This window comes from Malaclemys terrapin, chromosome 8, assembly GCF_027887155.1.
Source record: "Malaclemys terrapin pileata isolate rMalTer1 chromosome 8, rMalTer1.hap1, whole genome shotgun sequence".
Taxonomy (NCBI): domain Eukaryota; kingdom Metazoa; phylum Chordata; order Testudines; family Emydidae; genus Malaclemys; species Malaclemys terrapin.
The window spans coordinates 68,390,830-68,408,946 of NC_071512.1; the positions used below are offsets into that span (position 1 = coordinate 68,390,830).

The 18,117-nt window shown below is 41.6% G+C and overlaps 1 protein-coding gene across 1 annotated transcript; it reads right to left on the reverse strand.

The window, feature by feature from the left end:
• Nucleotides 1-1,164: 1,164 nt before the first annotated feature.
• PRPF38B (pre-mRNA processing factor 38B) lies at nt 1,165-13,631 on the reverse strand. The gene is made up of 6 exons (XM_054036567.1): nt 13,223-13,631; nt 7,166-7,234; nt 6,686-6,837; nt 6,542-6,602; nt 3,567-3,790; nt 1,165-3,256 (listed from the first exon to the last, which is right to left on the reverse strand). The coding sequence occupies exons 1-6, from the start codon at nt 13,505-13,507 to the stop codon at nt 2,410-2,412; spliced, it is 1,638 nt and encodes a 545-aa protein (XP_053892542.1). The 5' UTR covers nt 13,508-13,631; the 3' UTR covers nt 1,165-2,409.
• Nucleotides 13,632-18,117: the final 4,486 nt, after the last annotated feature.

Below are 18,117 nucleotides of genomic sequence, written 5' to 3' on the forward strand. Positions count from 1 at the left end.
TGAAGTATCCACCATAATGTCTGTATTACTGAATGGAATTTGAAGAGTCACATTATTTAACCAAATGTTAACAACAGAAACCTGGTCTCAATCAGAACAGCCAAGGAGGAAAATAAATGGAAAGATGTGTTAACAGACTTATCTACTAAGCCATATCCAATTCATCAAGAGAAGTAAAACTTTTTGCAAAGAGCCAGGCAACGACTGAGAACAGTACAAAAGAGGAGTAGCAGTCAATCATTTAAAGCCAAGTATCTGAACTGTCAATGTTGTTGCTAGCCCCCCCACCCCATAAAACAAGTAGAAACTAAAATAATCAAAATTGCGAATAAGATGCTGATTATACATTCATCTTCTGATTAAAAAGCCTCAAATGTTTTGTTTGTTTGTAGTTTTTAAAGCAAGAGAACAAGATAGAGGGCAACAACAGTCTGGGTTTTCTACTGCAGTGGATACTCTTACACCCATACAAGTTTCTCCCCAAACTCAGATTTCAAACTCAATTACCTATCGATTTAAAAAAAAAAAAATCACAAGGGAGTAGCACTTCAATACTAAAAAGTGTTTCTCTACTGCTGGAGGAAAAACTAGGAAGATTAACAATACATTTAGAATTAAAGGTGACCGGGGAGGGGGAGGGGGGGGATGTGAGGAATTGAGCTTGTGCTACCATTGCTTCTTTAATACAGAAATGAAAATATTTTGGAGGGGGGGGGGGGAGGAAAATCAGCTCTTTTTGCCTTAGTAATTCAGGCACTCGCTATTTATTCTGCAAGATCAGAGACAACTAGAAAGTTGTTTTACTACAGTAAATTAACTAGATTTATTGACATATACTATGAAAGTAAGAACAGGAGAGGGAAAGTGAATGTATTAAACACTTGTTTAAACTTAATACCTAGAAGTGCTACACCATGCAAAAAAAAAAAGGGGGGGGGGGAGAGAGGGATGACACAAACCTCAATTTCTTTCACCTTCACATCACTCAAACCACAAATGATCCACATTTCAGTCTTAAGCCCTGAGTTAACCAGGTTAGTCTTTATATGTTGACCTATTACTTTGAAGTCCTGGTCCATACATAGTATCATTTCCCTTTATATCAAGGCAAAGAAATCCACACACACAGCTTTTCAATACGGGGAAAAGCTGACACCCAGCACAAAGGTGTTAATCCAGTGTTTATTCCAGACCGATGGTTCTCCTCACTCAATACACAAGTCATCAGAACAACCTATCAAGCAGAACTGGACTTTTATTATATGATTTTTCAATAGTGCATTTTGGTATTACCTCCTACTAGCTAATCTGTTTTTAAAACTTATTTACTTTTCCCACTGCTGGAGATGAAAGTTTCAGCTCAGAACAGCAATCTTTACTATTTGTAGAAAACATTATGAATTAAAAAAGGACACTATCAAGGTATTTATTTTAAATATGTTTTTCATTTATAAAAATGCTTTGGAAGCCTGAAACTCAAATCTGTTTCTTGGCAAAAATTCTCCTTCCTACCTCCCTCCTCCATTCTCACACACCTTTGTTAACCTAGATTTATGATGAGTGACAGGTTGACAGCACTGATTTTTTATAATCAAAACAAACTGAAGAAAGTGTTGAAAAGAAGAGCAAATTTACATGGATTTTTTAAACAAGTAAGAAAAAATGCATAGGTAGTTATGGTACACGCTTACCAACCTTAACAGTGTCCCTCTGAGGTAGCATTCCTAAGAGGGTTACTAAATAAGCCACAGCATAATCTAAATCCCTGCATTAAAAATTGCTACCTGCTTGAAAACCTACTCTGAATATAACACTTTGTTGGGGATTAAAACATAATACATTTTAAAAAGCTTTCTAAGACAGTAGATACAATGGACACAAGTTAATTCTAAATCTTCAGCCCTTATGTACATCATATGCACATAAATATTTGAGCTATAATACACAATCAAGACCCACCCCCAAAGCTTCTGTCATACTATTATGCAAAGCACAGCCATGCTAATTTCTAGATATAAACCATAATTCCACATCTACAAAACAAAAGTAGAATTAGTGGCAGTTTATTGCCTTATACAAATTTAACCAACATGGCAACCATACCAAAGGAATTAAAACATTTTCAGGACATATGTACAGACTGTACATTTGAGAAACATTTGAACAATAAAAACGCAAGAACAATCTTTGCATTATGAATTAAACTAAACACATGGGTTGAAACCATCAATGCATCAAATGGGATTACAAAGGCACTTCCCTACCCAACATAGGAAATGACAATCTGCAGCCTAGAGGGAGGTTGAAAAAAGAGTGCTCAACTACTGCACAATCTCAACTTTAAGAAAAAAATAAGCAGGATTTAATCAAAGATTTATAGGATTCAATGTGATCCACTTTTCACTGAGTTCACACAGTCTCATCTTTGTTTTTATGTTGCTTTTCTTGGCTCTCTCGTTCTGTACTTTGGCTCCTTCTACGATCATGTTTGTCTGAATGGTCCTTGCTATCACTGTAATCATGTTTAAGGGATCGTTCTTTGCTTCTACTACGCTTTCGGGATCTCTCTTTGCTGGGACTGTGGTCTCGTTTTCTGGACTTTTCAACACTATCGGTTCTTCCTCTGCTTCCACTTCTACTTCGTTTATTTGATTTATCTTTACTTTCATTTTTATGTTTACTTAATTTCTCCTTGCTCCTGCTTCTACTGTGCTTACCTGTATTCTTACTTCTACTCCTACTCCTATGCTTCCTCTCCCTGCTTCGGCTTCTGCTATGTTTTCTGTCTTTTTTGGAATCTTTCTTATCATCCCTGTGCTTCTTTTCATCCTTGTCATCTTTGTGTCTTTTCTCTTCTATTTCACCCTTACTTTTCCTGTCTTTTGACCGTTCCCTCGATCTCTCTCTTTCATTACCCTTTTCCTTGTCATAGTCTCTATCTTTTTTCCTGCTTCGTTCATTTTCTTTCTCCCGCTCTCTATCCCTGTCTCTTCTATCTCCCTTTCTATCACGACTTCGACTACGGCTTCTGTGTCTCTCTCTGCTTCTGCTTCGCCTCCGCTCTAATGCACGATCAGTACTTCGTGATCTTCGCCTCTCTTTTTCTTTCTCCTTAGCTTCACGTTCTAATCTCTGCCGTTCTCGCTCCCGTTCTAGTTCTCTATCAAAACTAGATGATCCATGGCCTTCCCGATGATGACTTCTGCTTCTGGATCTTCTAGGAGACTTCCTAGGGCTCACAGACCTTCTTGGAGACCTACATTAAAAATAAAGGGATTTACAAGTTAAAATTTTTAACAATGAGCTCTCTGGATTTTTCCAGATTGGGTTTTATGAATCTTCATGTTCCACATGCTAGCCTTAATTGCCAAACATTACACATTTATTTCAATATCATTTCATTAGTTTATTCATTAGTATTACCATCAATCAACTCTTTTGATTGATTGGTTTAGAAACATTAGTTGTCCCAGCAAAGGCAGGACACTATTTTTTCTGATAATACAGAGTGTAAGGTACTAGATATTGGCTTTTACAATTGCACTATTTTGAAAAGAATGTATAACCTTGAACGTCTACGCTCTGCATGTCGGTCTACTTCTTCCACTCCCTCCTTGGCATCCTTCTTGATTTTTCTAGGTCTGGTTTTTATTTGCTGATCAATGTTTTTCTGGACTGGCACAGGAATTCTTGGAAACAATGTTGAAAACCATTCGAGCTTAGTAAGAAAGGAACGAAGCATCTCCCCAATGGTCATAACACAACCCCCACCTGCCTTCACATCCAGGTCCTACAAAACACAAAGAAAAAATATCCTGACCGTCAAAAAAGTTCTTTGCTTAATTTAAACAAATGCTGATATATTTATTGCCATCTTGAAGTCTCATAATTATGAAAATTTACTTGTTTCACACTTTAATAAAGGTTCTTGAAAAAATTCCAATTCTTGTACCCTTTGGATTTGGCAATAAATGTTACAGATAGGGAGTGGGACTTAATACACATGCATGCAGGTCCATAGTAAGCCTGCAGCCATCTGGATGTTAAGGGACTGTCTCAATGAACAGATTAAGGTGTAATCCTCTTACTCTGTCTAGTTGAATGATATGATCTTGTATCTTATTTAAATGCTACAAAACTGAGAATTTCTTTGTAAGACTATATTTAATACCTCATTTTATGGGTGCATGACTGTACACAGTGATAGCCAACACTGTGGCCTATCCACATAAGAACTACTTCATTTCCTGTCTACAAATGATCATATAGAAAGTTGTAATACAAAATGGCGTCCTAACAAAATTGGAAGCAATAGCAAACCAACTGCCATGAAGCAGTGAGGTTTCTAATTTAGAAATATGTAAAAAAATAAATAAATGAACAAATAATTGGAAACGCATAATCCATGATGACCATTGTCTCTGAAAAGGGTCATTACCGCATGAAGGCCTTCTTGCTATGCCCTCTCACAGCTCAGGACATGTTAGTCAGCTATTGTCAAGTCCCAAACCTATAGTGCAAGCACACAAGGAAAGTGAGATTTGTTATCTAAACATGAAGAGAAAATCTAAATGTAAAACTGCTTGCACTCACACACATTTAAGTGTTCAGATATACAGTATTTCCAAATATAATCGTTGCACAGAGATCTAAAGAAGAAAACAATGAGTTAGCTTAAATGTAGCACCTCGCAAGTATCTACATGATTAAACAGAACAAACATTAGAAGCATTTAGAAAAATAACCGTGGAACAGAAAGAGGCCTTCTGTTACAGGAAAGTGTGACAATGTTGAACAGCTTCAACATATTAGATTTATGGACTAGAGAAAAAACTTTAGAGGTTAAAATTATCCTTCTTATAAATGTTTACCGTATCTTTAAATGAGTTTGTGCAACACTGGCAAAAAATGCATATGAACCAGCTGTAAGCACTTCCTCCTACATAAAGAAGTCCTGGGAAAGCAGCAGAGAAAGACTGCTTCTAATGTTTCCTCTAACATACAGTTTTGGAGAGACAGAAGACATGAATGTATGCTGCTATTCAAAATATTAGAGCAAAAATTGTGTAGTATGTCATATATATAAACTAAAAGTAGGGCCTTTAATAGTAAAGACACCAATTAAGGCCTGCAAGTTCACTCATTTTCTTGTTCAACTTGTCCTATGAATTAAGTAGCTTGTAGGACACTGGAATTGAAGCCTCCCCCAAAAAAGTTACAGGGCAGCACTTTATAGAAATATAGTTAAATGTTCATATCCAAGAATTAAAGTAGCACCCACTTGGGGGGGGAATGCTAACTATTAATTATGCAGTCACCCCACAACTGAATTCTTAATTAAGGAATATTTTGAGCACATTACAAATATACAATAACACAGGTTTACCTGGATTAACAAATGTCTCCTTTGTACAGTATTTGATGCTTAGTATGAAAGTAGCTGTGTAAAATAAATATACTGTGTTGTAGTCATGCGTATGTATTACACTGCATTTTTATTAAAAATAGGGTTTTTCTGTAAACATGAAGTTTGATATTTCTTGTAATACAGGGTGTTAGTCTCAACCAGTCAAGGAAAATATGTTCTTAAATCTAGTAAATAACTTAAGACTCAAACTCAGTAAATACTACGTATTACTGCAATTTGAGGATTGTGTATTTCAACCCTCTAACCCTAGAAATGTGTTACATATGCTCCCACTCAATTTCTCTAGCCAGAAATTTGGGGATAAGGGATAACAATAATTCCCATAACACACTATTTTCTCATTCTCCTTCCCTACTGCATAATAATGCAATCTGTTTGACTGAAGGGGTTCGGAACTTAGCACTTAAAATTGCCTCTTGTTACTCCATGGATCAACAGGAATGTTCATCAGACAAGTACAGGTGGCACCATCCTACCCATTAATTAAGCTGCTCGCTTCTGGTTAGTAAAGTTCAGTTTCTAGTGACTTGGGATATAATAGCCACAGAAAGGAGCCGATAAAGTTTTGCTGTAAAATGGTTGATCCCAATCACACACCTCTCTCCATCCGAAGTACAAGATTAATTTTTTCAATAATACACAATACATACATTTAGGAGCCTAATCTTTCAAACGCATTTTTGAAAGTCCTGGCCATAAACTCTTATTTATTGTGATCTGTTTAACATATCCTTTTCTCTCCCCCTTCTTAAAAAAAGGTGCAACAGTATAGAGTATAAAGCCATTAGAGACACCACCATGCAGCCCAAAGGTCTCACCTTAAAGAATTTATTTAAACTTTTTTCACATCAGTTTCTAATATATGTCATAATTTTTAAACAATCATTAGTCTTAGCCAGTGGAAAATTCAATTAAATCTTTTGATAACAAAAAACAAAGTTTGTTTCCAGATCAGACCTACTCCCCACATTAATCTATTAGTGTAATTAAATTAAAAGAAAATCACAACTTGAAGATGCTCAAACTACAGGAAAATGTATCAACATTTTTAATCTAAAAAAGCAGCATGAAAGGAAACAAAAGAAAACAAAAGTATTACCCTCGCCGACATACCTCTTCATCATCAAGGAACGATTCAAACCAGTCCCATAGATCAGTAGGAGGCTGTGTGTACCTTGAAGTACAAAGAAAATGTGTAAATTTAATACAATTTTCTATGTATTAAACTAGTTTATAGTTAAATACATTGCTACTCACCTAATATACATAAATCCAAGAGCCCTAATGTACGGAGAATCTGTGTGTGTAATGAGGCCCATCACTTGCTTACGAGTGAGTTTTAGAGTAAATAATTTGTATAGCAGGCAAAAAGCTGTAGACACAATTCCTCCAGTTCCAACACCTCGCACCTTTAGTGACAGAAAAAAGATATACCAGATGTTTAACATAGCCAGTCGCCAAAATATTACTCCAGACTTTCAGTGGCAGAAGAACCTAAAAAGAATGAAGCTTTTCCATTGGAGAAAAGCAAGAATATTACTGCTTGCCTCCCCAAACTCACATCCTTCAGAGTCAAAGGGGGTATCTCAGTCCTCTGTAATTTGGAAATTTGTCATCTTCATTCTGATCCAATACTCAAGTCTCATGTGTAGACAAGACTGGAACATTTCACAGGTGATTATACAGGTGATTATTTATCACACAAAAGTATTTAGGAAGGCACGTACTTCTACTTACCCCTCCGCACATCCCTGTCTGGCCTGCTGTTTTTCTGCTCCCTTTCTCCCATGGTTCAACATGTGTAACCTGAAAGTGTGAAAAAGATTACTATCACAGCCATCATATTTAGCTTCACAGATTATCTACAAGTACATAAAACAATTATCACGTGCCCAAATACAGTTAAATTCATAAAAAAAATTCCTAAACCAATTTTCAGTAGGTCTCATCAATGCATACCAAATTAAAGACAAGCTGGATACTTCAGCAAACAAACGTTACTCAAGATTTTAATAATCTTTCCTTAAAAGATTAAAAAAAAAAAGTCAAAGTAAGTAACTGTTTTTATATTGCACTGCAGTCTCCCCCAAGTATTTATCTGGGGATAAAAACAATCATTACTATGGTCAATGCTGAGTAATTCCACTTAAACATACTATTAGCATTATGCTTGTTAATAGAGCATTTTAGTCTGTGGTACTTACTGCACATGACTATGGGGTACATACTCCACTACTTATGCAGTTTAATAAGAGATTAATATTTTCTTATTCTCTCCTCGTTATAACCTAAATCTAAGACAATGAGAAAAAACAACTATGAACTGTAATATTTTAATTTTAAAAGCTAATGGCTTTTTTGTAGATTGTGATGATTCTCTCAGATAACGACCTGCCCTGCATACTAAACAATAATGGCAGATTTAGTTTTATGAAGGGTTTTAGCATAGTTCAAGTACATCTTAAAACAAGATTAGATGATCAGTGCTAGAACTAAGTTGACCAATACCATCCTTGGACTCTTGTAATGAGAGTCAAAGATCTGCTCAAGTTACATTAGAAATTGAGCAATCCATAGAGGAGGAAGTAATCACTTGATTACACAGGTATGTAAATTTTATAAACTCATCAATTTAATATGGGTCAGTTTCACTACCTGGTTCAGAAACTGGAAGACAAACATCCACTGGTCTTACACGGACGCTGTGTAATGCTCGAGTCCGAATATAAAATGGTAAAATTTTACTTCACTTTACACTTCAGAATTAGCGTTGTCACGTAATTTAAAAAATTTATCGCGATTAATCACACTTTTAAACAATAGAATACCATTTAAATATTTTGGGATGTTTTCTATATTTTCCAAATATATTTATTTCAATTACAACACAGAATACAAAGTGTATAGTGCTCACTTTATATTTATTAAGAATATTTGCACTGTAAAAAAACAAAAGAAATAGTATTTTTCAATTCACCTAATTCAAGTACTGAGGTGTAATCTCTTTATCATGAAAGTGCAACTTACAGATGTAGGAGGTTTTTTGTTACATAACTTCACTCAAAAACAAAACAATGTAAAACTTTAGAGCCTACACATCCAATCAGTCCTACTTCTTTTTCAGCCAATCGCTCAAACAAGTTTGTTTACATTTACAGAAGATAATGCTTCTGCTTTTTGTTTACAATGTCACCTGAAAGTGAGAACAGGCATTTGCATGGCACTGTTGTAGCCTGCATCGAAGGATATTTATATGCCAGATATGCTAAAGATTCGCTTCCATGCTGATGACGCTCGTTTAAAAAAAAAAAAAAAAAAAAATTAATTAAATTTGTGACTGAACTCCTTGGGGGAGGATTGTATGTTTCCTGCTGTTTTACCTTCATTCTGCCATATATTTCATATTATAGCAGTCTCAGATGATGACCCAGCACATGTTGTTCATTTTAAGAACACTTTTACTGCAAATTTGACAAAACACAAAGAAGATACCAATGTAAAATTTCTAAAGCAGCTGATCCCAGATTTAAGAATCTGAAGTGCCTTCCAAAATCTGAGAGGGATGAGGTGTGGAGCATGCTTTTAGAAGTCTTAAAACAGCAACACTGATGCAGAAACTACAGAACCCAAACCACCAAAAAAAAAATAAAATAAAAATAAAATAAAAAAATAGTAATAAAATTTAAAAAAATATATCAACCCTCTGTTGGTGGTATCTGACTTAAGATGATGAAAATGCATCGGTCGGCACTGCTTTGGATAGTTATTTATCAGAACCTGTCATCAGCATGGACGCATGTCCTCTGGAATGGTGGTTGAAGCATCAAGAGAGATATGAATCTTTAGTGCATCTGGCACGTAAATATCTTGCAATGCCGGCTACAATAGTGCCATGCAAACTTTCAGGTGACAATGTGAACAAGAAGCAGGCAGCATTATCTTCTGCAAATGTAAACAAACTTGTTTGAGCGACTGGCTGAACAACTTTTAGGACTGATTGGACGTGTAGGCTCCAAAGTTTTACATTGTTTTGTTTTTGAGTGAAGTTATGCCACAAAAAAAACCCTACATCTGTAAATTGCACTTTCATGATAAAGGGCTGGTCTACACTGGGGGGGATCGATCTAAGATACGCAACTTCAGCTACGCGAATAGCGTAGCTGAAGTCGAAGTATCTTGGATCAATTTACCTGGGGTCCAGACGGCGTGGGATCGATGGCCCCGTCGACTGCGCTACCGCCGCTCGCTCTGGTGGAGTTCCGGAGTCGACGGTGAGCGCGTTCGGGGATCGATATATCACGTCTTAACGAGACGCGATATATCGATCCCGGATAAATCGATTGCTACCCGCCGATACGGCGGGTAGTGAAGATGTACCTAAAGTGATTGATTACACTTCGGTACTTGTATTAGGTGAACTGAAAAATACTATTTCTTTTGTTTATCTGTGCAAATATCTTATTTGTAATCAAAAATAAAGTGAGCACTGTACACTTTGTATTCTGTGTTGTAATATAAATCAATACATTTGAAAAATGTAGAAAAACATCCAAAAATATTTAATAAATTTCAATTGGTATGCAATTAGTGTGATTAATCACAATTAACTTTTTTGAATTAATCACGAGTTAACTATGATTAATCGACAGCCCTACTCAGAATTATTTAAGAGAACCTGTGAAATAAAACTTTGAATACATGCATAAAGCATGCTGAAATCCAATGAAGTAGTCCAAGGTTTATCTTACAGTCAAACAGCTAAATTACTGTTGTCAGTAGCCATCTTGCTAAACATGTGAACTTGTTTCATACCAATAATATGGAAACCCATTCAACCTGCTTTATCACATACATCCTACATATTACCAGCAGCACATTTGAAGAGCTCAGAAATACCAAGTACCATATAAAAAGCAACCGAGGGTCCTGTGGCACCTTTGAGACTAACAGAAGTACTGGGAGCATAAGCTTTCGTGGGTAAGAACCTCACTTCTTCAGATGCAAGTACTTTACTTTACATCTACATTACTTGCATCTGAAGAAGTGAGGTTCTTACCCACGAAAGCTTATGCTCCCAGTACTTCTGTTAGTCTCAAAGGTGCCACAGGACCCTCTGTTGCTTTTTAGAGATTCAGACTAACACGGCTACCCCTCTGATACTAAGTACCATATAAATTATACTGAAAGAATATTTCATATTATTCATTGTGAATTGTACCTTTTATCTCACACAGCAAGGCACTAATGGGCTGAATAAAGTTTCAGTCAAAGGACAAGAACCAAATAATAAACACTGAACACAAAAAGATGTTCTTCAAATTTGATTTGTATTACAGAAGTGGCTAATGGTCCCAACCAAAACTAGGGCCCTGTTATGCTAGATATTGTACAAACACGTAATAGGAGACAGTCCAGATCCCGATGCCTGTGCTTAACTTGATGGGACCACTCAGAGTGCCTAAAGTTGAGTGTGTGCAGGATCAGTACCTAATTGTATAAAACAGTAGAAGAAAGGAAGTGCACCAGTTTAGAGAGCTGAACTGAAACACGCATATATTAGGGGATAGATTTTAAAGTTAACTAATTCGGGCATCTAAACAGAGGCCAGATTTTGAGTAGTGCTCAACAGCGAGTAGTTCAGAGTGTGACTCCAGGTCAGTTTTGCCAATAGCTCAGCACCCAACATGATGAAATCTTAAAAATTTGACTATTTTGGTGCCAAAATGGGAATAGAACTCTTTTGAAAAATGGGGCCATAAGTGATTTGACCACTATTACTCAGAAAGTGTGTGGCAAAGCAGAGAATTAAATCCAAATATTTTGCACTCAATCTACTGCACCCCAGTGTCTTATCCACAAAAAACGGTCTTTTTAATCACACCCACTTTACATGTAAATGCCAGGTAAGAATTCTGTTGAATTGAAACTAAGAACCTCTATGCCATAAACATCTAAATATTTTTAAATATCAGGAGTACCATTTCTGTGTGTCAAATTAATCTACTAGACATTTTTATTTATAGAAGAATGGAAAATATATTTCCTTTAAAGGTTTTCACAGATTGAAGTTAAATAACGACCAAGGGTCCAAAACTACAGAACACACTGCTTTTCAACATGAATATGCAAACTATTTCAACTACCCTAATTAAACTTTAGAGAGTATTTAATTTAGTACAAAGCAATTTATATGTACTAATTTTAAAATATTTTGGAATATATCTAAAATGTAAAACACCTTCTCATTCCAGATATGCTATTCAGTATTTAATCTCAATGTAGGTGACAAAAATAGTCTTTACATCCTTTCACTTCTATTAGTCCTACACTTTTCAACACACTCTAGGAAAGTGAAATGGGCTCTGTTACTTCTTTAGCATCAACAGTATTGTTTATTGAATCCCAATTGATTATTCCTATGCAATCTCACTGACTGTAATGAATAACACATGTAATTGGGAACAATAATCTGGCCTCCAGAATCTGTGTTACTGGAAATTATGCATGATAACGAAAGAGTCCATCTTGACTCTCAAGAGACTAGGTTGAGTTAACAGCACTCTAGCATTTAGGGAAAAATGCCATCCTCTTTAACCAGTAAACTGAGCAAACCTGATACAGAAATAATCAAGACACAAACATGGAAACCCACACAGCTATTATTACAGAATCACTCTTGAGAACACTATTCTTTAAGCAATGGACTTACCCATGAATAAAATTTTAAGCCAAGCAAGAAAGTAATAAAGCTTATTGCCAAATATATTTACACTATATTTATAGTGACAACGGAACTGAGGAGTAGGGTCAATACACACCAGAAGAGTGTCAATATTTTCCAGAGTACAAATGATTGAAAACAACGGCCTAAATAACCCTAAACTTGTACACATTAGCAGGACAATGCATGTAATTGTGTTGATGAGCATTAATTTTGCATACCTCTACCTGGTACCCTGGCTTGATGGAAGCCTCGCAGCAAGACTGATTCAATCCTGCTAACGAAACAAGAACTGAGACAAGGATGCACCGAGGAGTTCATTTATCTCCCCAGCACAGCCAGACTAACGCCAACAGCAGCACTATAGTCTGATCTCGTTTCAATAACTGGATGCCCCAATCTCTAACTGGAAAGGAAGGCCGCATGCAAGCTCCTATTGGGACCGCTGACTGGCACCGCCATCCCTTTTACACCCCAGCAGTATAACGTCCTAGCAATCGCTAGGTGGTGGGGGCTGGCCGTGGCCCCTGGAAAAGGGGCACAAATTGAGGCGATTCCTATGCTCTGCGCACTGAGCAGACAGGCTCCCTTTCGGAGACGTACGCTCGTGCTTCAACCGCTGCACATGGGTTTTACAGCCTCCTACTCACCGTGTTCACGGACTCGGCTCCACGCGCCCTTGTGCGAGAAGACCGCGGATCCCCGCGCCCAGGGCCCTGAGCGGCCATTTCATCCCCGCAGCGCTGACACAGCCCCCGCGCCCACCATTCCGCTCAGCACCGGAACGCTCCACTCGCTCTCGCGGGGGCCGCGCCACTGAGCCCGGCTAGGCTCACGCGCAGGGAAGGAGGATGCCGCTCACTGCCGGGCCGAGATAAAGGACAAGGGGACCCCGCCACCCGGAGCGAGGGCGAGCAGGGAGGAACCCGCAGGCCGGAAGCGCCCGCACCAGACCCGCTCCCCCGAAGGAAAGGGGCAGCACGCAGACGAGCGGGAAGGCCTCGGGGGCAGCCAGCCGGCCCAGGCCCCAAGCCGCTTCCACGATGGGCCCTCCCCGCCCCCGCTGGCCTCACCTTGAAGTAGATCTCGTCCACCACCTCGTGGTAGGTCTTGAGCTCGTAGAGCTGCACCTTGAAGTAGGGCGAGGAGAGGATGTTGGTGAGGATCATGGGGTTCAGGTTCATGGTCTTCTCGTTCCCCCACAGCGGCAGCACGTTGCCCTGCTTGCCCGAGGCCGCCGGTTTGGGGGCCCCGCTCTGGAGCGGCGGCTGGGCCGGCGGGACGGATCCGGCCTGGTGCTGGGTCGCCTGCTGATGCTGGCAGTTGCCGGCGCCTACCGCGGGGCTATTGTTGGCCATTGTGCCACGGCGGCTCAGTGCTCCAGCCGGGGCGGGGGACTGAGTCGCTGCACCGAAAAGCGAGTGGCCGAGCCGGGCACTGTCTCCACTAACTGCCAACAAGATGGCGGGCCCTGCGGAAGTGACGAGTTCGTCTTCCGGGACCGACCGCACCGCCGACCAATCGCACCGACCCGGCCGCTATGTCCCCAGAAACCCCCGGGTCTGAGAGAGCTGGGATGGCGCCGTTTCCCTGTGCTGAGAATTAGGGCCCCTTCTGCTCAGGGAGACGAGTGATTCCCGGGTCCCCACTCGCAGCGGGCAGAGGATCCGTAAGGCGGGGTCTCTCCCCGCTCCTTAGCCGTCGCTTTCTTTGGGGCTGTGCAATAATTTCGTTTGCTTGAAACCAGCTTGGCAGGAAATGATTTTCTGCGGCCTGGGACGTGTCTCATGCAGCTTGGGCCTATCCTAAGAACAAACTGGCTGAAGAGTTATGAGCCCCTGGTTCTGGTACCAGTGGAGAGCATACACTGAAGTCAGGGCTACAACAAATGGGAAATAAATTCTCTCTTGGGGGTTTTAGGACATAATTCCATGAAAAGGGCTGCTAACCAAAATCCTTTAAACTGAAAGCTTCCTGTTAACAGCAGCAGCCTCTAATAAATTAGGTCCACAAACTGTAATAGTGTAGTGCATTTGGAAATTACAAGTTTCGGGTACGTAGCCATCAAAATATAAAATAACAGAAGCTAGTGGAATGAGAATATATAAAACCTGGTGCCATAGGTGCTAGAACAGTTTTTATAGTGGGGGTGCTGAAAGTCATTGAACAAAACTGTAAACCCCGTATATGATAGGAACCCCTTCAAACTAAGGAGTGCTGCTGCACCCCCAGCACTTCTAGTTCCAGCATCTATGTGTTGTGCTACATCTGAATAAACTGGAATACCAAGGTCTCATTCTGCACTTCTATCTCATGCAGATATCATTTTCAACAAGAGCAGTGTATACAAGTGACTGCAGGATTAGATGTAGAGTCTAAAAATATGAAACCTCTCTAGTCTAGCCTGACAATTGTCTGATACTGACTCTTGTAGCCAAATTATTTAGCTTAGTGTTTTCTGTGAAATAATATTAAAAAGGATCATTAGAAATATTTCATGCTGCTAAATTTAAAAATGAGCAGAAATATTTAGGAATATCTTTTCCTCCAGAAAAAGTTTCTACTACAATACTTAAGGATAGATAGAAAGAAAGAATTACAGACGTGTAGGCCTGGAAGGGACCTTGAGAGTTCTTCTAGTCCAGTCTCCTACGCTAAAGGCAGGACTAAGTACTAACAGTCACACATTTTGAATTTTAATCCTATCTTCCAAAGCACTTGCAACCCCTCCCAGCTCGGTATTGTCTGCAAACTTTATAAGTGTACTCTCAATGCCATTATCTAAATCATTGATGAAGATATTGAACAGAACTGATCCCTGCGGGACCCCACTTAATATGCCCTAACAGCTTGTCTGTGAACACTGATAACTACTGTCTGGGAATGGTTTTCCAACCAGTTGTGCACCCACCTTATAGTAACTCCGGCTAGGTTGTATGTGAGAAAGTCAAGCAAGACAGTATCAAAAGCCTTTTAGGGTATGTCTACACTAAAAAATTAGGTCGATTTTATAGAAGTCAATCTTTAGAAAGCGATTTTATACAATTGATTGTGTATGTCCCCACTAAGTGCATTAAGTCGGCGGAGTGCGTCCTCAATACCATGGCTAGCATCGACTCATGGAGCGGTGCACTGTAGGTAACTATTCCACAGTCCCCGCAGTCTCCGTTGCCCATTGGAATTCTGGATTAAGCTCCCAATGCCTGATGGGGCAAAAACATTATCACGGGTGGTTTGGGGAACATGGCGTCAGTCTCCCCTCCCTCCCTCTGAAAGCAATGGAAGACAATCATTTTGCACCTTTTTTCCTGGGTTACCTGTGCAGACGCCATAGCACGGCAAGCATAGAGCCTGCTCAGCTCACCGCTGCTGTTGTGAGCATAGTAAACACCTCACGCATTATCCTGCAGTATGTGCAGAACCTGGCTACAAGCTGCCAGCACGAGGACGATTGTGTGGAGGACATGGACACAAATTTTCCTGAAAGCACGGGATGTGGCAATTGGGACATCATGGTGGCAGTGGGGCAGGTTGATACAGTGGAACACCGCTTCTGGGCCCAGCAAACAAGCACAGACTAGTGGGACCGCATAGTGTTGCAGGTATGGGATGATTCCCAGTGGCTGTGAAACTTTTGCATGCATAAAGCCACTTTCCTGGAACTTTGTGAGTTGCTTCCCCCCACCCTGAAGCGCAGGAATACCAAGATGAGAGCTGTCCTGACAGTTGAGAAGTGAGTGGTGATAGGCCTGTGGAAGCTTGCAACGCCTGACTGCTACTGGTCAGTTGGGAATCAATATGGAGTGAGCAAATCTAGTGTGGGGCTGTGATCCAAGTAGCCAAGGCAATCACTAACCTGCTAGCAAGGTTAGTGACTCTGGGAAATGTGCAGGTCATAGTAGATGGCTTTGCTGCAATGGGGTTCCCTAACTGTGGTGGAGCGATAGACGGAACACATATCCCTATCTTGCCACCGGACCACCTTGCCAACCAGTAGGTAAACCGCAAGGGGTACTTCTCAATGGTGCTGCAAGCACTGGTGGATCACAAGGGACGTTTTACCGACATCAGTGTGGGATGGCCGGGAAAGGTGGCTATTCTCAGTCAGGGATGATCCCTTTTAGCCAAGCGCAAACAGCCCAGCATGAACGGGGTCCTTTTACTGTTCCCTTACAAAAATTCCTCTGTTTTAACCAGGTGACCATGAATGATATCACTCTCCTGAGGCTAACACAGAAAGATATAGACCAAATGTTGCTTGAATGCGACCAAAACCCAGGACCATTCGCTGCCATGCTTTGTGCTGCAATGATTCCAGACTACTTGCTACTGGCTTGGCGTGGTAAAGTGTCCTACTGTGGAGGATGAAATAAGGCAGCCCTCCCCAGAAATCTTCTGCAAAGGCTTTCAGAGTACCTCCAGGAGAGCTTCATGGAGATGTCCCTGGAGGATTCCCACTCCATCCCCAGACACATTAACAGACTTTTCCAGTAGCTGTACTGTCCGGGAATGCATCCCAAGTCTTCAGGGCAAATCAAACATTAAACACAATTGCTTTTAAACCCTGTAGTGTAGTTACAAATGTGCACTCACCAGAGGTGCCTTCTCCGGCTTCAGGGTTCGGGGAGCTGCCTTGGGAGGGTATTGGCTCCAGTGTGATGAAAAGGTCTTAGCTGCCAGGGAGAATGGATTCTCTGCTTGCCTGCTGCGCATTCTCCTCCTCCTCCTCTTCCTTATCCACAAAATCCTCGTCCCTGTTACGTGAGACTCCCCCTTTGCAGTTGTCCACAGACAGTGGTGGGGTAGTGGTAGGGTCCCCCCCCTACAATGACATGCAGCTGATCATAGAAGTGGCATGTATGGGGCTCTGACCTGGAGCGACCGTTTGCCTCCTTCGTCTTTTGGTAGGCTTGCCTGAGCTCCTTAACTTTCATGCATCACTGCAGTATGTCCTCTCTCCACCATGCCCTGTGTGATTTTGGCATATGTTTTAGCATTTCTTCTTTTTGATCGGAGTTCGGCCTGCACAGATTCTTCTCCCCATACAGCAATCAGATCCAGTGTCTCCCATTTGGTCCATGCTGGAGCTCGTTTCAGTGGTGTAGCCAGGTTCTAAGAACAGGGGGAGCAAACATAAAAAAAGCCCCCCCCCCCGGCTCCTCCTCTGGCCATGCCCCTGGCTCCTCCTCTGGCCACACCCCCCCGGCTCCTCCGGCCACGCCTTGCCCCCCACTTGGCTGGCTCCTCAGACCACACTGCGGCCATGCTGCGCCCCCCCCTCGCTCCTCTGGGCGCACCACTACCCTGTGGCTGTAGAGGGAGGCTAGCAGAGGACAGGGAGTTTGAGGGGAGCTGGAGGGGAGGGATGTAGAGGGAGGGTGGCAGGAGACAGGGGGTTTGAGGGGAGATGGAGGGGAGGATGTAGAGGGAGGGTGGCAGAGGACGGGGGTACGAGGAGAGGTGAAGGGGAGGATGTGGAGGGAGGTGGACAGGGGGTTTGACTTGAGGGGAGGTGGAGGGGAGGATGTAGGGAGGATGGCAGAGGACGGGATACGAGGGGAGGTGAAGGGGAGGGAAAGGCAGGGGCATGGGTACATGGGAGGGGTACACGGGGTATGGAGCTTGAGGAAGGGTTACCGGGGATGGGAGTGGGCTGGGGTCCCCAGGGCTCTCTGTGCAGAGGGGGCTGGAGCTGCCCCAGGGACTGGGGGAGCCTGGGAATCCACTGCCTGGCCTTCTGCTGCTTCTTTCCGGGGCCCGGCCACTAGGCCTGGCCCAGCCAGCAGCAGAGAGCAAACCCCACCATGGTGAATCACCCGGCAGATCAGTAGCCAAGATCGCGTGCGGCTCAGCAGCCAGGAGCCGGGGGAGCTGCGAGACACCGCCTGGCGCCTGGTGGTGGATGGAGATGGGCAGACGATCCCGTTCGGGGCCCTGGTCCGGGAGCACAGAGCCATCGTGGTGTTTG

Excerpts from the sequence above, each read along its gene's own strand:
- PRPF38B (XM_054036567.1), bottom strand. The coding sequence starts at position 13,507 with ATGGCCAACAATAGCCCCGCGGTAGGCGCCGGCAACTGCCAGCATCAG. Across the intron at positions 3,791-6,541 it reads CGTTCCTTGATGATGAAGAG|GACCTGGATGTGAAGGCAGG; the intron begins GTATGTCGGCGA and ends TGTGTTTTGTAG. Across the intron at positions 3,257-3,566 it reads GCAGAGCGTAGACGTTCAAG|GTCTCCAAGAAGGTCTGTGA; the intron begins GTTATACATTCT and ends TTTTTAATGTAG.